Source organism: Gymnogyps californianus, chromosome 11 (assembly GCF_018139145.2).
Source record: "Gymnogyps californianus isolate 813 chromosome 11, ASM1813914v2, whole genome shotgun sequence".
Taxonomy (NCBI): domain Eukaryota; kingdom Metazoa; phylum Chordata; class Aves; order Accipitriformes; family Cathartidae; genus Gymnogyps; species Gymnogyps californianus.
In genome coordinates this window covers 2537790-2556452 of record NC_059481.1, presented here as the reverse complement: position 1 = coordinate 2556452, position 18663 = coordinate 2537790, and the positions used below count along the sequence as shown (strand labels likewise).

General features: G+C 51.3%; 3 protein-coding genes across 8 annotated transcripts in view; 2 read left to right on the top strand and 1 right to left on the bottom strand.

Annotated features, from left to right (window-relative positions):
- The window catches only part of ARID3B (AT-rich interaction domain 3B), a 33370-nt gene extending 25410 nt beyond the window's left edge, over positions 1 to 7960 (bottom strand). For 2 of the 3 annotated variants that reach the window (XM_050903303.1, XM_050903306.1), the window contains exons 1-2: positions 7931 to 7960; positions 4409 to 5073 (exon numbers count right to left, since the gene is read on the bottom strand). In XM_050903303.1, coding sequence (XP_050759260.1) covers positions 4409 to 4984 — 576 coding nt within the window. In that variant the 5' untranslated portion in view covers positions 4985 to 5073; positions 7931 to 7960. Of the gene's footprint in view, positions 1 to 4408; positions 5074 to 7238; positions 7425 to 7930 lie in introns of those variants that run through there. The other variant, XM_050903304.1, reaches the window with a different exon arrangement.
- Positions 7961 to 8666: 706 nt separating this feature from the next.
- Positions 8667 to 10685, top strand: LOC127020794 (actin, cytoplasmic type 5). 4 transcript variants are annotated; one of them, XM_050903590.1, is made up of 2 exons: positions 8667 to 9496; positions 9662 to 10685. In XM_050903590.1, exons 1-2 carry the CDS (start codon positions 8840 to 8842, stop codon positions 9998 to 10000), a joined length of 996 nt encoding a protein of 331 aa, XP_050759547.1. In that variant the 5' UTR covers positions 8667 to 8839; the 3' UTR covers positions 10001 to 10685. The 4 variants fall into 4 exon arrangements, with proteins under 4 accessions (XP_050759547.1, XP_050759545.1, XP_050759546.1 ...); XM_050903588.1 differs by having other exon boundaries at positions 8670 to 9122; positions 9234 to 10681; XM_050903589.1 differs by having other exon boundaries at positions 8785 to 8998; positions 9125 to 10681.
- An 890-nt stretch (positions 10686 to 11575) lies between these two features.
- Positions 11576 to 17923, top strand: UBL7 (ubiquitin like 7). Its single transcript, XM_050903277.1, has 11 exons — positions 11576 to 11771; positions 11921 to 12154; positions 12694 to 12813; positions 13486 to 13568; positions 13690 to 13774; positions 14459 to 14516; positions 15061 to 15194; positions 15659 to 15708; positions 16412 to 16579; positions 16818 to 16940; positions 17332 to 17923. Exons 2-11 carry the CDS (start codon positions 11971 to 11973, stop codon positions 17467 to 17469), a joined length of 1143 nt encoding a protein of 380 aa, XP_050759234.1. The 5' UTR covers positions 11576 to 11771; positions 11921 to 11970; the 3' UTR covers positions 17470 to 17923.
- The last annotated feature ends 740 nt before the right edge of the window (positions 17924 to 18663 follow it).

The following is an 18663-nucleotide window of genomic DNA, read 5'->3' as shown; positions in this document are numbered from 1 at the left end:
CTCCAGATATAGCACAGTCACTGCAATATAACATAGCCTTGATGAAGCCTATGGAATTGCCTCTTGAGATGGAAGATCCGGGGGAACTCTCTGATATCTAACACAAATTGTTTGTAGGCTGCTGCCTACAGTCATTATCACAAGCGGTTTCTTGGTTCTCCTCTCCCATACGTTATTTGGTATATTAAACAAAAAGGTGACTTTGTTGCTCCAACCACTGATGCTGCACTTTAAGTTACATATCAGTATGAACACCAAGTTAGGTGCTAGGGCAGAAGCAGACTGTCAGAGGGATGAAGACTTCATCAAAACAAACTTAAACCGTGAATTTCAAGAGAAACAGCAATTAGCAATTTAAGAATTAAAATCTGTTCTTACAGCAAACAGCTTTCAGTAAAAGAGAAACCAAATATCTAACATCAGCTATTAATGAAGAATTCTCCTCCTGCTACCTAATAAAGAGAAAAATACCCAGTGACCCACATAAGGAATTAAAAATCCAACCCTTGCATTGGGCCCTGGATAGCTGAAATAACTAGGAGGCAAAAAATGCACCGTGTGAAATGCAACTTTTTTATTCCTGGGACCTTCACCCCTCTGGATTAATGAGTATCTCCTGAGCAATACCTCAATACACACACCACTTGAGGCACATACTTAAGGTTATGGAATCTCACCCACTCATTCCTAGACCCTAGAGCAAAAGCAAAGTAATTATTTTAAGCTGACTTATCTTAATAAACACCATGACCTTTGTGAAAGTTTAGGTCAGGATTTTCAGGAGTGACTGGTGATTTCTGAGAATCTAACATGAGATATCCCCAAAAACCAGACCACAAACCACTCTCTGAAAGTCAGACAGCTGCTTTACGGAGACTTACCTTGCTGCATTTAAGAAGGCATTAAGTATCAGCTGATGCCTGAAAACCTTGGCTTTATTTTTACATTCCACGAAGGAATGCACGTACTAATGTGCACGCTGTAGTAAACAGCCTGACAAAATTGCTCATGCTAGTGCTGCCCACCAGTCTCGAGTGGAAAAGGAGCAAGCAGCACCAGCAAGACGGTGGCTGTGGTCCTGCGTTTCCTACGCGGCTCTCCCTGGTAACCAGAGACATCGCCAAGCAATGCGAGAACCCACGGGACGAGGACCCACACCCAACCATCTGCTAAAAGCAACATTTTCACCCGCGGAATTAAAACCTCATTTTTCTTCAAAGACAGGCAACCCACAACGCCCTTTTCGAAGACGGCTGCGGGAGCCTTCGGCTGTCAGAGCCGTGATGGATTTGCAGGGGATTCGAGCAAGTCCGAGGCGCGAGCGAGCTGAGCACACACCCCCCCGGCTCTTCTTTCAGGACTGCAACTCCCCGACAAGCAACTCCACTCCCTTGTTGTTTTGTGCTGACAGGATTCCCACCGCCCCTGTGTCATAAGCTGAGCCAGCTCTTTTGTCTGCCGGCTTGTTCTACAATTATTTACTTGGCTGTCCGGGACTGAACAGAACGGGGCTTCATCTTGCTGGTAGTTTCCATCTTTCTGCCATCTTCGTGCCACATACCTTCCAGGCAATCTTAGCCTTACACTTTCAAGATACATTTTTCTCCAAGGGCATCACTTTCAGAAGAACAATGCACACTTGAAAGAAGAAACAGAAGTGACTTTTTCCCCCTCTTCAGCAAGCAACAGCCATTACGCATACCACAAATACTCCCAGAGCAGAGCGAGCTGGAAGCAGTGTATGCTGACTGGTTATTAGCCTCCATCTCAACAGAAGCTAAAAAAAGACAAGTTCAGGAATCATTTCGAAAACAAACTGGAGAACGCCAGCACTTCTGCATTTGGTCCTGGTTTTTCTGCCTAACACAACCATTTTAGACAAAGACAAAAGAAAAAGCCCAGTATCTTTAAAGTATGCCTTTGAAATGAAAATTTCAAGCAAGGCTCACACTGGGGTAGCGTGCTACCATTCAGCATACAGAATTCCGTGGACAGTCCACAGTTGCACACACATTTATCCCCCTTTGCTATCATGCCAGCTAACAATTCTTGTCTGCCCGCCCGGTTTATTCCTACCTCCACGCAGCCCTCCGCTCACCAGCTCTGAACTGGTATACTGCAGTTAAATTTTTACTCCCTGGTATGCAGACTCCACTGGTGAATGCAAACAAGTTGATCTGCAATATTTACCCTACTCAAGGTGAATATACTGCACCAGCATCACTAATATCGGGCACTTCAATACAGCCTTTTGAGCACGCCATAGCACCTTAATAACATCGTTCACCAGCACAACTACGAATACAAGCCATGCCTCGCCGGGGCAGACCATCTAGCCCAGTACTCCATCTTCAATGACAGTACCAGGGGACAGTATTTCAGGACAACATGTGAACCTGCCCACTTTCTGCCGTACTTTCCCACCATCCAGAACTGTTGAAACACAGCACATCACTGATATTCCTTTATAATTCATTCCTTAACTTGAGGTCCATGAATTTCTCTAATTCCTTTCTTTACTGCTGTACTGTCTGCCTCCCCAGCAGTAAAACAGATTAACACAGCAGCAAGAGAGATTTTCTTCTAGTTTTGCTTCCTGGTGAAGCTTTGTGCGCTTTGGCTTCCAGAATAAGTTGGCCCGAAATCAGATTAAGCTGCAACCAACTACCAAAATACTTGATTACTGCTGAAATGGGCCAAAGTAACTGGATCAGTATTAGTGCACAGTATGCCAATTGTAAAACAGTATTGTATTTTTTTTTTTTTTGCTATTCCACATCAGCTAAGACCAGATCTGGCATGCTTAAGGTCATTTGTCTTCCCAGAACAGGGCAAATGACCTAGGAATCAAGCCTATTAATTCAGCAAGATTCACAGGACTCTCACAAGATAAGCAAGTATTGGAAAGAAGCACAATGACATACTTGTTAGCACCGGCCGAGCTAGAAATAAAAACAGCCAAAGACTAAGTTTATTGGTGTTTTTTTTAGAAAGTGATCCCCCTAACACCAGAGTCCTGCCTACTGTTCTCCACTCAGAGACCTGAAAGAGGAAGTTTCTGCCAGTCACTCCAATCCAGTAAATTCTGAAGCAATTTCTCTAGTGACCGTCCCCTGACTGACATACCCACCTCATTTCCCTACAACAGCTTGAGTAACTCTTTTTTTCAACCCAACCCCTCGAGGAGCAAGCGCAGAGAAAACACAGCACCAACTGGTTGCCTGCTGCAACCCATGCACCAGGGCTGCTTTGCCAGCATGCTTTATAGCACCAACAGCACAAATGCCATTCACCTGGCAACTTAGAGGAAACAACAGTTTTAACAAAGCATCTCGTGCGTGCAACCAACAGCTAAGGGGAGAGCCCGCCCTGAGTGCCCACAGCAAACTTTCAAACGCCTATGGCTCACCAGCCACCACAAAGCAGTTCTAGCTTTTTTACCTCATAGGGTTTGCAGGAGGGAAGGAAACAACAGCTCTGGTTTTGTCCATACGAGGTTTCTTAGCTCAAAGAACTCTATCTGAAGCAAAACCTAACCCTCTTCACGCTCAGGCTAACATCTGTAGAAAAGGACAATTAAGTCCAACTTTTTTTCTTTATTGAAACCGTGCAGTCCTTTGGCTCAATTTCAACACACATATATGCTGTAAAAGTCTCTGAAAGTCTGCTCAACTTAGCTCTGTAACAAAACAGCACACAAGTGCTACATTAACTGAAATACCCACTTACAACAAAGAAAAGAATTCTTGATGCTCTGGCGTTTATCTACAAGGAGTAGTAATTCTTCATTCAAACATAGAATTAACCGCCTACCAAAACCAAGCAGTAGCAAGTTAGCTCCTTCCTTCCCACACACGAAATATAAAGTGGTTCTGCTTACTCACAGGATCAGTGGCAGGACAAGCACTCTGCCCTGCCTGCCCACATCACCAACCAGAAATCCAGCCAAAGTCACTGCATCCTGGAGGTCTTGCACAAAGGGGTTATAGATGTCATACGTGAAATAACTTCAGCGAGACATTAGCAGGCAAGCGTCTGCACCAAAAATAAATATAACACCAGCTTGTTCCATTCTGAATGGCACAGCAGCAGTGAGACAGAAGATAAACGAGCCAAAGATCAAACCTCTACCTCCCCACAAAGATTCTGACAGATTGGGGTTTCTATATCATTAGCTGGAAATCTGTATCTGTAAAGCACATCAAGCTCTTGTGAAATCTCTTTATAAAAAGAATAAACCTTCAAGAGTGCACCAGGGAAGCATCGCTCTGTACATGCCCGGTTCTTGCACTCTTTCTAAAGCACTTGCAAACAGCCAGTGCTTGTAACAGGACACTGGACTGAAGAAATCCTCGGTCTGACTGAATATGGTCATTCTTTTTCAGAAGGAAGAAATGGTAACACTGACCTGTTTGAGCTGCTCGTCCAACTGCCAGTTCTGGCGTCCAGACGGGGAACCAGAATACGGTTTCTTAGTAGTGTCTTTACCCTGTTCTTCTTTGCCCTGTTGTCCCCGCTGGTGTCCCGAAGCTGGAAGAGGATTAGAGGTAGCGGCCACTCTTTGGTTGTGATGGGCAACTTTGGGAGCATGAAAATATTTCAGACCAGAGCAGGTTTCTTTTCCAGTCACATCAGCGCCATCCTCAAGATCGCCACCTTCCAAACCCCCTTCTTCCTCCTCCTCCTCCTCTTCCTCCTCCTCTTCCTCCTCCTCTTCTGGCTCTGAATTCATGCTGCTCTGATCAAAAGCCCGCGTAGCTCCGGCTGCAGGTGGGCCTCTGGCCAAGGGACCAACAGCGGAGCTGCCCGAAGCCCTGCCAGATGTGGCTGCTAGGACGGCCTGCTGCACAGCCAGCTGCTGAGTGTAGAGCAGCTGGGCTTCTCTCATCTGCCTCTGCTGTCTCTCCCTGGAATCCATCTGCAGAGGCGTTTGCTGCTTCTGCTGCTGCTTCTGCAGCTGCTCGACCACAGCTTCCAGCTTCATCCCGCAGTTTGCATGGCTGGGAAAAGAGGGGGGCGTTTTTGACTTTATCTGGCAGGGTTCAAGCCTCGACCTTGGGAGATTGGCAGAATCTGAAAGATAGACAAATATTTGTCTGTATGAATATAAAATGCTTTCATCTTTTCCCCAGGAAGAGGATAAATAGAGTGCAAAGCCAATACTCTTTCCTGTGCAGGAGACCGTGAAACAATCAGCTTCATGTTTAACAGCCTCAGGCTCAAACTTGCATTCAATTTTCAGACTGTTTAATTGTATTTTCAAGCTGAACACATTCGCTATAACCTCAGTTTCATATACCCCAAAGACAGCATCTGAAATGCCTTTGTCCACAGTCCCAGCAGTTCATTTTTTTTGTCAGAACCCTTCCACGCTTCCTAAATAATTACTTTTGAAATGTTAGGTTTAACATCTAGGGTTTGGTGCTTCTGAAAATACTACCTTAAAAGGAGATAGCCGGGATAAGCTTGACCATATTTCTATTAAAAAATGGGCAGGAATTTATTGCCCACCAGTTATCTCTAAATTCTTTTATGCTTTCATTACATTACTAAATTCTTTTCACTCTATATGTCTTTCTTAAAAAAACCCTATATTTAGCCATTATTTGCCTCCAGGAGAGCGAGATGAGAGCAAAGCAAAGACCACTGTAGCCTGAAACAGACTGCTGAGCACCGAGCAACTCCCGCCTCTGGTTCCCAGAGTTGCCAGCGCATCTCAAGCCCCAGCCGTGGCCTCCCTCCGATCTTCCCAGCCGAAGGACCCGAGAGCTTTCCTAGCTCTCCATTTTGACCTGCAGCAAGCCCATGCTGAGCCAGCGCTAGCCTCCTCTTGAGCAAAGACCAAGAGAACAGACCGCAGTTGGAAACACAGCTCTGATCTACAGCAAATCCTAGAAAGACGACTACACCTTTAATCCCCAACCATTAAAATCAGCATGTGTATTTTGGACTTTGTGTCACAAACTGGACCTGCTGACAAAGATGGTCCTGCTCAGCTTTTTTTTATGTAAAAAGACGCTTAATCGGATCTCACTCGCTGCCCTTCAAGGTTCATTGATATCAAAATACAGTCAGCTTGAAGAAACAAAGGAAAGGCCAACTACAAACAAGCTACAGAGTCTCCTGGCCACCTCCCACCACCCTGTTTACAACCAGCACTGTGCTATTCAAGCCACACACTTGAAAAAAAAGAGACTATTTTGCTAACACGCATTTTCAAAACAGACACAGTTCTGTTCTAAAACAAATAACCTACCAGATACCAGTTTTAAAAGTGAAAGACAACTTCCAGCATCCTTAGCGCAACTCCAAGTCTTCCTCTAAGGTGGTCAGACTGCATCTCCCATACAAAGTGCCCGCTAGCTACGATGCCCAACTCATTTTTCCTCTGCAAACTCTTCTCTGTGCTAAATAACAGCCCATCACCAAAATGAAAAGCCTGGCCGGTGCATTTGCATTTTTATCTAGGAGGAAGCCGCATAGCTTTAGCTTGCAAATGAAACAATATAAAGTGGATTAGTGGTTTGAATGTCAGGAGCAATAATGCATTACCTGGCAGCTGAAAAGAGTCTTAGACTCGTTCGGAAGGCACAATACACCATCTGGCCTAGCTCCACACACACACACTCCTCCAGTAAAGCAACAATGGACTGGTGCGGGTGTCGCAAGAGCAACCATAAACCAGGCTAGAGAACCTGCAGCCCACACCTTGCTGTATATTGTTGCACCTGAGGCACGGTGAGGTGTTACCTCTCCTGCCCGGGGGATATTGAGCAGGGCACGCAGTTAATACACGCCTCGGGTACATTAATGATAATAAATGACCCGATACTCGGTTAACATGCCGCGCAAACACACCTCAGGTGCAGCAACACCCTGGTATGCGGCGCCCGCGTATCTCCCGGAGTTCAGGTACAATAGCGCGTGACAGGTTACGGCAGGATTTATGCGCGGCCGCCGAGGGTTTTCATCAGAGCCCAGCACAAACCTCGCGAGCCTCCGAAAAGATGAATTTTGGATACGGCAAACACGCCCTCGGCAAGTATCGATGTTATTGTGGAGAGGCAGCCAACTTTACAGCGAGTTTTAAGTCAAGGAGGAGACGCATTGCTCACAGTAAATAATTAAGTCACAATATCAGGACAGAGTTTAAGATAACAACTGCAGCTAGACTCATAACATTAAACCGTTCCAGGTTTTAACATCCATTTTACCCCTCAGCATGGATATTCGCTTACTTTTTGTGTTTCTCCCAACCAAGGCAGTGAAAGGATTCAGTTTAACCTTCAGGTCCTCACGCACCAGCCTTTGTGCGGCTTTTAACCCCTGGGAGAGCACTTTAATTAAAAAGCCCCTCGATTTGCATTTTTAACTAGCTCTATTTGCAGCGTAATTGGGAAAACGCCTGCCTCCGCACCAACAGCCCTTGGAAAGAGGTTTTCCAAGTGGAAACCACCTGAAAGAGTTAAAGCGTGAGATGAGCAGCCGAGGCCAGCCTGCCTCCCAGCCCCGAGGAGGGGAGAGGTCTCCCAGGGCGGTAAACAACTCCATCAACGCCCCCCCCCCCCGCACGGTTCTACCGGAGACCTCCCACGCCCCATAACCACCACTAAACCACCGACACCCACTCCCCCCCCCCGCCCCAAGGGGACCTACCCCGGGAAGGGCGGCTGTACCCGGCGGCCAGCCCCGCTCCCCAAACCAGCCCCACCCGCCCAAGCAGCCGGTGAGCTCCAGCCCACCCCCCCCTCCCGCTTCGGTACCGGCCCCCGGTGCAGGCCTGGCCCCAGGACCGGTACCACCCCCCCATTCCCCCAGTAGCGCCCCCTCCCTCCTCAGTTCCCCCAGCACCACCCCCACCCCCCCCCCCCCCACAGCCACCCCAAACTCCCCATCCCCTCCTCCCCACCGGGGCAAACGGGGCCGTTACCTCCCGCGGGCCCCGGGAGCGGGTCGCTGCCGGCCCGTGCGCGGCCGCCTCAGCTCCGCCCGCAGCACAACCTCTTCCCTTTCCCCCCCCACCCCCCCCCCACCCCCGCGCCGCCCCTCCTCAGCCCGGCCGGAAACGGGGCGGCAGAGGCGGTGCCCAGTAACGGAAGGGCCCACCCTACTTCCGGGTACGGCCCCGGCAACGGAAGGCGAAGCGCGACCGCCCCGCACCCGGAAACGGCTACAGGAGAGGGAAAAAGGGGCGGGGCTGCGAATGGGCCGGGAGCCAATTAAATAGCGAAGCGAGAGGCGGCTTCCGGTTCCGAGGGGGATAAAAGGGCGCGTGCGGGGCTGGGCCGGGCAGTTACTGAGGCGGCGCCGGCGCGGGGCTGAGGCAGCGCGCGCAGGTGAGGGCTGAGGCGGCGGCGGGTTTCCTTCATCCCCCCCGGGTCCTCAGGGTGGGGTCGGGGTCCCCGCTGTCTGTTAAGGCCCCAGGAGGGGATGGGGGGAAAGTGCTTAACGTCGGGGCTCTTCTTTGTTTCCTCGGGTCTGTGTTGGGGGTCCCTGCTGGTCACATACCTGCTGGTCTCCTCAGGTCCCTGGGGAGGGAGCGGGAAGGGTCTGTGCTTGTCTTCCCCTTGTCTTCTCAGGGGTTGCATTTGTGTGTTTTGGGGGAGTAAATAGATATTATGCCTCCCTGGTGTCTTCTCTCTACTCAGGCCCTGAGAGCTCTGTGGGGCAAACTTTCAAGACTCCTCAATAGCCTGTCTCATCTTAGATCCCTCAGTACTGTTGTTGGGGCTCCCTAGTGTATTAAATCCATTCAGACATATAGTGCATGGGGGCAAGTGTCAGGGCTCCTTGATGTTCCTGCTCTGTTCCCTCTGAGGAGGGACTCTGTGACATCTCCATGTCCCTGTTCACCTCAGGCCCGGTCAGCATGGCGGATGAGGAGATTGCTGCCCTTGTGGTGGACAATGGCTCTGGCATGTGCAAGGCAGGCTTTGCAGGGGATGATGCCCCTCGTGCTGTGTTTCCCTCCATTGTGGGGCGTCCCCGTCATCAGGGTGTCATGGTGGGCATGGGGCAGAAGGACAGCTATGTGGGGGATGAGGCCCAGAGCAAGAGGGGCATCCTCACCCTGAAGTACCCCATTGAGCATGGCATCGTCACCAACTGGGATGACATGGAGAAGATCTGGCACCACACCTTCTACAATGAGCTGCGTGTTGCCCCAGAGGAGCACCCTGTCCTGCTCACTGAGGCCCCCCTGAACCCCAAGGCCAACCGGGAGAAGATGACCCAGATCATGTTTGAGACCTTCAACACCCCAGCTATGTATGTAGCCATCCAGGCTGTGCTGTCCCTCTACGCCTCTGGCCGCACCACCGGCATCGTCATGGACTCTGGGGATGGTGTCACCCACACTGTGCCCATCTATGAAGGCTATGCGCTGCCCCACGCTATCCTGCGTCTAGACTTGGCTGGCCGAGACCTGACCGACTACCTCATGAAGATCCTCACGGAGCGGGGCTACAGCTTCACCACCACGGCTGAGAGAGAGATTGTGCGGGACATCAAGGAGAAGCTCTGTTATGTCGCTCTGGACTTTGAGCAGGAGATGGCCACAGCTGCCTCGTCCTCCTCCCTGGAGAAGAGCTATGAGCTGCCCGACGGGCAGGTGATCACCATTGGGAACGAGCGTTTCCGATGCCCTGAGGCCATATTCCAGCCCTCCTTCCTGGGCATGGAGTCCTGCGGCATCCACGAGACCACCTTCAACTCCATCATGAAGTGTGACGTGGACATCCGGAAGGACCTGTACGCCAACACCGTGCTGTCCGGGGGTACCACCATGTACCCCGGCATCGCTGACAGGATGCAGAAGGAAATCACGGCCCTGGCACCCAGCACCATGAAGATCAAGATTATCGCCCCGCCGGAGCGTAAATACTCCGTCTGGATCGGCGGCTCCATCCTGGCGTCTCTCTCCACCTTCCAGCAGATGTGGATCAGCAAGCAGGAGTACGATGAGTCCGGCCCCTCCATCGTCCATCGCAAGTGCTTCTAGAGGGACTGCTGGCAGTCACCCCAGGGCTGTCCTCGCCAGGACGCGTGCTGGGGCAACCTCCTCCTTCCACGTTGGACCGGAATCGTTCGACTGTTACTTATTTTATGTTTTAACTAATTTGTTGAGGTACCGAGTAGTGACATGTGCATTTTAATGGCCCGTTAGGCTGTAGTTCTCTTGTGGCTGGCTAGCTGCTCCTCTTCCTCGTGGCTCTCCGGGGCTTGGCAGCAGATGGAGGGTTGTTCACTTTTACTATGTAACACGGATAGGATGGCACTGAAGTTAGACTTGTCACCTTTAGGTTTGTCACAACTGACTCCTTTGTAGGTAAACAAATAAACTTCTTAGGCTCAAAAACTAGAAGAGGTTATTTTGCTTTCTTTCAGGGTGGGATCTCGATCTCCTTGCTTCAAAGAATAATTGTGTAATACGTGGTTTTGGACTCAAACCTGCCCTGTAGCTGCCTGCTTAAAACTTAGGAAACAAAATTTGGGGTAAATGCTATACAAGCCATGTAATGGCACCTTTTAAAGCTGCCTTGTGCTGCGCAGACCATTTTAAGAACTGTTAGGGAGGAAAGCTTGACTGGTATGTGGCTCTTGCAGCCTTGCTGTACTTTCATGGTAACTTGGCTTTTTTTAGAACACAAACAGCTCTTCTTGTCAGAAAAAGTTGGTGCCTTGGCACAAGTTTTGGTGACCGGAGGAGCAGCGGCCTCTCCTTTTTTGGGAGAGGGTGACAAGATGAAGCAGCAGATAGCGCTGAAGCCTGCTTGGCTGGGGACAGCTGGTCCCTGCTGCTCCAGGGGGCTGTCCCCAGGAGCTCCTCTTCCCTGGGGAAGGCTGGCAACCACTTAATTAAGTATCATTAGTTGAAAGGCAGCTGAGGCACTGGCAGCTCTTGATGTGAGAAGCGCAGGGGTGTGTTTGTGTCCCCACGCATCTGCCCTCCTACCAAACCTCATTCTTCCCTCCTTCATCTTTCCAGCTTCTGAGTCGGTTGTGTCACCGGTCGCTTCCAGGCCTGAAGGGCCGGCAGCGGTGGTCTCCCTCCCTGTGCCTTGCTGCCTGCCAGGTAGCTTCCTTACGGCTGGAGCCCTTCCTTCCTGCTGAGCCCGCAGGAGTGGTCTCCCGGCGGGTTGGGAGCCCGGCCTGTGCCGGGGTGGGGGTCCGGCGGAGGAGCCGCCGGTACCGGAGAGCCGCCGCCAGCCCCGGCCGTGCCGTCCCTCGCCTACCGCCGCGCTCCCGCTTTTAAACCCTCAGCCGGCTGCCTATTGGCTCCTTCCGGCTCGTCATGGTAGGGCCAGCCAATCGGCAGCTTCCCCACCTCGGAGCCGACTGGCGTTACACACCGCCTTCTCCGGCGGACTCCGTTTCCCAGGGTGCACCGCGCAGCCGGGCAGCACTTCCGTTTCCGGTGCGCCCGGGGGATGCGGGTAGAGCGGAGCTGAGGGGCGGTTGCGGCTTTGCGGGGGGCGCCGGGCCGGGGCCTCGTCTGGGGGTCACCGGGCCGGGGGCTGGCGCGGCGGGAGGGGCGCTGGCACTGCTGACACCCCTCGCTGAGCGGCCGCGGGCGCCTTGCCTCGCATCCCCCCTCTGCTCCACCGTGTCTGTGCCGGGAAGCCGGGCTTTCGGGGGCTGGAGAGTGGCCTGGGGGGTGTGCCTGCCAGGAGAACCGGGCCGGGCCTTGCTCTTGGCTTCTCTTCTTCCTCGACTGAGTGGCAGGGGTGTTTCTGCTTTCCCTGTAGCTTCAGATATGGCTTAAGACTGAGGTAGGAACCCAAAAAGCATGGCTGTGTGTTGGTCAGGCCTCCTGTTAGTTTCCTGTGCGCTTCCCAGCAAGGGTGAGGCCTGTGAATTTATGAGGTGTTTGTCTGGTTAACGGAGAGTCTCACTTTGGTTTGTTTTCCTGCCTTTCCAGAGCTTTGCGGGTCTTAGGTTGGCTTGGCTCTGTACAGTGAGAAGGCTGAAATGTCCCTGCCGGAGTGGCACATCGCGGTGAAGCTGGCAGATCAGCCTCTGGCTCCCAAATCCATCTTACGTTTGCCAGAGACAGAGCTGGGAGAATGCCCGCTCGGTGGGTGCAGCATCTCCTACCTCAAGCAGCTCATCACCGGCAAACTGCAGGAGTCCGTCCCAGACCCTGAGCTCATCGGTGGGTGCCTGCGTGGGTCGTGTCAAAGTGCTACCACTTGGGGCCACCCTCTTCCTCCTTCTGTTAGTGGTGTGGGGCTGGTGGGAAGACTTGGCACAACCGGATAGCATGGCGTGGGGGCTCAAAGCGTGCTCCGGAGACTCTGCTGCACTGCAGTGGTCTTAGTACCTTGTGATTTGAATAGTTTGTTTCGCGTTTTCTTGGGATCGCAGTGCTCCTGCAGTGTCGATGCCATTGTTAAGAAATCTTTTGACTTGCTAACACCAATGTGTCTTTGTGAGATCTCTTATGATAACTGAGAGAGAGGTCGGCTCTTCTAAAGGGGGTGGCAAAGTCTTGTTCTGTGAATCTTGGCTCCGTGATTTCCTCCCTGAATCTCAGCTCCATAACTTCCCTGTGTTACGGAGTCCCTGTGCTGCTGACCAAACGAAGCAGCTACACATCTGGAGCAATAACCCCCAGGCAGTCCTCACTTAAAGACCCCAGGCCCTTTCTGAGTGTGCCATAGATGTTTCTCTTTAGATGTTTCTCTCTCCTAGATCTGATCTACTGTGGCCGTAAGCTGAGGGATGACCAGACGCTTGATTTTTATGGCATCCAGTCTGGCTCCACTGTTCATGTCCTGCGCAAGTCCTGGCCTGAGCCTGATCAGAAACCAGGTGAGAAGGAGACAGTGTGTGTTACCGCTTAGATCTCCTCGGGATGTGTTTGGTGTGGGTCTCTTGTGACTGAGGAACAGCTTCTCCTGTGATCTGTTTCTGGGAGGCTGATGTGGGGTTTGCAGGAGGAGCGATCGATATGTTTGTGTGGGAACTCTCCACCTCTAACAGCAGCAAACGAGTGTTATGTTTTCTTGCTGACGGAAGAGTTAAGGAATGAGCCACGTAATGTGGAGGGCGAATATCCTTTCCTTAATTGGCTGTGACCAATTTTAGGGTGTTGCCAGAGAATCTGGAACGAAGCGACTGGTTGCTCAGCTCAAGCGATGAGCAGGCTTGTGTGTGTTCCTAGTCTGCCTGACTGTAGAATAAGATGGGTTAGTTTAGAGTTGTTACTTTAATACAGCTCCTTTTGTACGTGTAGGAGGATATATCTATATATTTTTGTATGTCTGGAAGCTCAGAGTGCAGTTACTTGTTACGCTGTGGTAACTTGTACTGAGACATTCACAATCGTTAGTCTGTGCCCTTCCTCTCTGGGTTAGCTGAATCCGGGGGCATTAAAGAATGACCAGCGCAATTGCAGCGTGGAAGTCCCAATGGCATGTAAAATGGCTAGTAAAGCTGGCGGAGGGAGAACTGTGTTTTGTTCTGTCGGTTTTCCTCCCTCAGAGCCTGTGGATAAGGTGGCAGCGGTACGGGAGTTCCGGGTCCTTCACACTGCCCTGCACAGCAGTCCTGCCTACAGAGATGCAGTGAGTGGGGCTTCGTACTGTGCTGTCTGGGTGTCTTTTGTCTGTCCCCTCCCTGTGAAGAGAGTCCCACAGTGGAGCCTCGTTGTGTGACGCCGCTGGTCTGCTCTGATTTCTCTGGCAGGTCTTCAAAATGCTGGGGAACAAGGAGTCGCTGGATCAGATCATTGTAGCTACTCCCGGCCTCAGCAGCGACCCTGTTGCTTTGGGTGAGTCCAGATGTGATCCAGAGGATCTGAGGAAAGCCGAATAAAGATAGTCTGTGTTTAATTCCTGACACGGGGAAAGGAGAGTTCCCCTTCTCTGGAGAAAGTGCTTTTTTCGGTCCCTTTGTGGAGCGCAAGAGTCAGTGCCTGCTCAGGTGTCAGTTGTGCTCCGTTGGTAATGTTTGGGGATGGACACTGGCTTCAAAAGGATTAGGGAACGTGGAGCCCAGAGGAGAGCAGTGGGGATGGATGCTTTCTCCCTGCTGCAAAGCGTTACAAAAATGTTCATTAAATCTAGCTTGCTTGTTCTGGCCCAGGATGTTACTAGCCTTTTTGGCACGTTACTATGAGACAGCTGGAATATGGGATGCAGTCACAACCTGGCTGGAGTGAGCTGGGTGCCAGATTTGATCCTGCCCTTAAGGTGGAGCTGTCTGTGCTGGAGCACAGCCTGTGGGATCTGCTGGGAAAGCCCCATCCCTTGCGTGTGTGGCTGTGATCAAGAGTCTCTCCAGGAAGATGTAAAAGGCTTCAGAGAGAACAATAATAGAATATTTATGGTGTCTGCTAGTGACTCAGTTCCTGAAAAACAATTAATTGTTTTGGGTTTTCCCATGGCTTTTGTTTGACTGGCTCCTGTTTCTTGTATCCTGTCTCTTACTCGTCATGTTTCCTGGTCCCTCCCAGGAGTCCTACAGGACAAGGATCTCTTTTCAGTGTTTGCAGACCCCAACATGCTGGACACGTAAGTTCACGTAAGCTGGTGCAGTGACTAAGCGATGCCTTTGTTGCACTGTTGTATAGACTGCTTCTCTTTGGGTGGGAGAGAGAGTTCTGCTCTTGACTGCCCGTACAGATACACCAGGCCAGAGATTCAGGATAGGACACTTCTTCCTCAGCAGCAGGAAGAAGGGAGCTGATACTTTGATACACATCTATCTCCACTGTTGGATTAAACCAAAGGATATTTAGTGGGAGACAGGGCCATCATCGCCTCCAGATCATGGGTTCAAATCTGGATCTGGTTGCTCACAGCAGAGAAGTTGCTCCTGTGAGAGCATGTGGGAGATGTGTACCATGGGAGGGTCAACATGGGATCAAGAAGGAGCCCCAGCTTCTTCAGCTGCCTGGAACAATGTGGGGAAGCGTTTGTTGCTGGACAGCCAAAGGCAGTGGTGTTGGTGCAGCCAGTGGGGATGGCTATGCCGTAAGTTCTTTGTCAGTATTGAGCTGCTGATTTCCTTAGTTTCCCTGTGTACATGATTCATCCTTCCACTCTTTCTCTCCAGCCTAATCCCAGCTCACCCTGCACTTGTGAATGCCATTGTCCTTGTTCTGCACTCAGTGGCCGGCAGCACCCCTCTCCCAGCCCCCGAGACGTCGTCCCGAGGCATGTCCTCTGGCTCCTACCGGGACATGCCAGGTACGTCTGGCCACACAGATGAGTGGGGAACCTGCAGAAATGATGTGCTGCAGGATTTGCAGACAAATTTGTGCTGTACTGACACAGTCATCCCCACGCTGGAAGGAAAAGAGGTTTGGGTTCCTGAGCTAGAAACATGCACTGTGGCTTGATAGATTTTGCACTGAGAGACTCATCTGGGGCACTTTGGCCTCAGGGCCTCTACTAACCAAGCGTGTATAATGACTGGTTGGTAGCAGAGTGCCGTGGCCTCTGTTTTGTGCAAATGATGGGCCTGACCTGTCTTTCCCTGACCTGCTGCACGTGAACTTGTTGGTGCTGAGGCCTCTGTCCTAACCAGTGTGTTGCGACAGCTGGGGCTGAGCCTGGCTGCATGGCCAAGGGCTCCACGGGATTCTCATCTGGTGCCTAATTCCTGCCAGCACCCAGTTTTCTGCATCTGTGGATTCTCCTTTCTGTTGCAGGTGGCTTTCTGTTTGAAGGTCTCTCTGATGATGAAGATGATTTCCACCAGGTAAGCGGCCAGGTCAGGTGGAACGGCTGTTTGGGACTTGCAGTATGGGTTTAAGTTTTCTCTCTTCCTGTCTCATGAACGGCACGAGCTGCTGTGGTTCCTAGGGGTTTTGTGGAGACAAACATATTGATTGTGGTGTGCTTGGATGCTGTTCATGTTAGGATTTTCTTGAGTGCTGTGGTAGGGTCACAACAGAAGAATGCAGAAGCACAACTTGGAACAGCACTTGTCCTCAGAGTAAACACCCTCGTAGCCAAATTGATGCGGAGATAGTTGTGCACAGATGAGCACGGCTGAGAAGCATGGGAGTGTTGGTCTCAGCCCTTCTTCTGCAATGTAGGGAGGTTTTTCTCTCCAAAGGGCGAAGTATTTTATAAGAGAAATTGCATATTCAGGCCAAAAAAGTGCCTGTCAACAGCTAATTGTTTTGTTACAGGCTAATAACACTTTGTCTTTAAGCTGATGAATGATATATTAGAAGGTTTACTGCCAGTTGCTGCAGCTTTGTAATAGCTGAGTTTGTGGAAAAAAGCACATCCCATTCTGTCATGTTTGGTTTTTAAAAGTTCCGCACTTGTGAGTTTCAGGTATTGTAGGAAAGGGATCCCTGGGAATAAGCACGTGAGCCAGATTTTACTGGGACACGGACACCAACATCACAGGTGTCTGGGTTTTGTGGTTTTTTTTTTTTTTCTCCATGCAGAGCACAAGATCTACACCATCCAGCAGCACTTCTGGTTCCCGCCCAGCTTCCCTTGGCTACGCCGGGGCTGCTGGACCCCGGCCGATCACCCAGAGCGAGCTGGCGACCGCGCTGGCGCTGGCGAGCACCCCAGAGAGCAGCTCCCACACGCCTACCCCCGGCACCCAGGTACAATGGCAGCGAAGCAGCTAGGGAGATCCTCCTGGGCCATAAAACCAGCGCTTGACCGAGCACAAGCCCTGCTCAGGTCTGGGAGCCCTCGCTGCTTTATTTTCTTATGGCTAAGTTCTCTTCCCTACGGGCTTGAGGAGGCATGATGGTGGGGTGCAGCAGGCGTTGCTCTGTGCCGGCTCTGGTTCCCGTGACAAGTGTTCTCCTGATCCATGTACAACTTGTTTCCTCCTAGGGTCACTCCTCTGGGACCTCCCCGATGTCATCCAGTGTCCAGTCAGGAACACCCATCACCAATGACCTCTTCAGCCAGGCCTTACAGCATGCCCTGCAGGCCTCAGGGCAGCCCAGCCTGCAGGTCAGTGTCACAGCCTCTTCCTTCAGGAGCCCATGAAAGCCCCATATCGCATTGGGTGTTGCAGGGTAGAGGTGGTTCTTCCAGCTGCCTCCTGTGGCAGGACATTAAGCTGAAAGGGGCATCACCGGAGAAGTGCTTCTTGCAGGAGGCACGATAAACGGATGCAAATGTACTGGGTGGAAGTGGGACGGTGGGCTGGTGGATTTGGGGAGTTTGCAGCAAGACTTTGAGCTATCAAGATCTGTTTGCACACTTAGCATTGCACTTGTGAGCTAGAGAGAGGTGGGAGAATGCAGTGTGGAAGAGTGGGCTGTGGAAAAGGCTGTTTTGTTTCTGCTTGGGCTCTTGCACCTACCCTTAGCTGCTGCTTTTTTTTTTTTCCTGTCTGTAGAGCCAGTGGCAACCACAGCTTCAGCAACTGCGAGACATGGGCATACATGATGATGAGCTAAGTCTCCGAGCCCTGCAGGCCACTGGAGGGGACATTCAGGCTGCCCTGGAGCTCATCTTTGCTGGTGGGGCTCCCTAGCTTTTTGGGCAGGAGAGGCTGGACTGGTGAGTTGCACTGAAGCAGCTGTGACATTCCTTGGTCTGGGACTTGGCCCTGAAACTCTTCTCTGGACTGGGGTTCCTCTCTCCAGCATGGAGCAGTTGGGGTGGCTGCTCCTTTCCTTGCAGGTGGGCAGTGTGCTCCTGCTTGAGAGCACTGACCACGCTGAGGGCAGCTCCTCCAGATCCAGTTCCCGCTCTCCAGCCTCCTCCTCCTGGCCACCAGAGACGAGACCTCAAACTTTGTCCGGCACGGAGAAAGAGGTGACTCTGTGTGTTGGAGAGATGTGGCACCTACGGTTCCGCAGTTTTAGATCTGTTAACATATTTTCCTGCCTGTTGTTTCATTCCTGCCCACCTGACATGCCTCAGTCTATCTTGTTTTGCTGTTGTGGTCCCTCTGTGCTTAGCTGTATTAAATGGACTGTATTCACTTGCCTGTTGTTTGGGTTGTGATCTGTCTTGGATTATGTTTCAGATCTGCGAGGCAATGTGCTCATTGCGTGAAGGGACCTGGAGAAAATGCTTTGCCTGTTGTAGGACTGTTGTTACTTCAGCAGAGGGCACTCCTCTTACAGAGCAAAGCTGTATCTGTTACGAGAGCAGTGTTCGGGGTGTAGCTGACCTGCATAGCCATCCTGCCATGAGTTAGGCCGATACAAAAGAACTATTTGTGCTACGGGTATTCCCCGAGAAGGTGCTGCAGAGAAGCATCATGTCTCCTCCTTAGCAGAAACCTATTTGTTCTCAATTGTGTTGGGTGAGACTGGTAGAGTCCTGCAAGCTGACAAGAACAAGGGTACAGGTGCAGGAGTTCACGGCCACCACAGGGTGACAGTAAAAAAAAAATGACAAGCGCAAGGCTTGAGGCGATTGCCGAAGAGTGTGAGGTGCTGCCACATGACTTGGTAGGAGAAATGCCTTGCCTTTGACACAGATTAGTCTGTTGGTCAGTGTTTTCCAAAGTGGCTTCTGATCCTGGATGCCACGTTCGCGGTGCCTGAGACCTGAGCTGCAAAGACAATCGAAGGCATTTGCCTGTAATTACAGTCAATGGGAGCTGAGAGAAGCCAGAACCAGAGCTGGCCTCGGCTTCACTTCGATTGTACCATTGAGATTAACAAGGCATGAAAACGGGAGCTGCTTTGCCTGAAATGCCACCGTGCGTTACTAG

Excerpts from the sequence above, each read along its gene's own strand:
- LOC127020794 (XM_050903587.1), top strand. The coding sequence starts at position 8,840 with ATGTCCCTGTTCACCTCAGGCCCGGTCAGCATGGCGGATGAGGAGATT.
- UBL7 (XM_050903277.1), top strand. The coding sequence starts at position 11,971 with ATGTCCCTGCCGGAGTGGCACATCGCGGTGAAGCTGGCAGATCAGCCT. Across the intron at positions 16,580-16,817 it reads CGCCTACCCCCGGCACCCAG|GGTCACTCCTCTGGGACCTC; the intron begins GTACAATGGCAG and ends GTTTCCTCCTAG. Across the intron at positions 16,941-17,331 it reads CAGGGCAGCCCAGCCTGCAG|AGCCAGTGGCAACCACAGCT; the intron begins GTCAGTGTCACA and ends TCCTGTCTGTAG.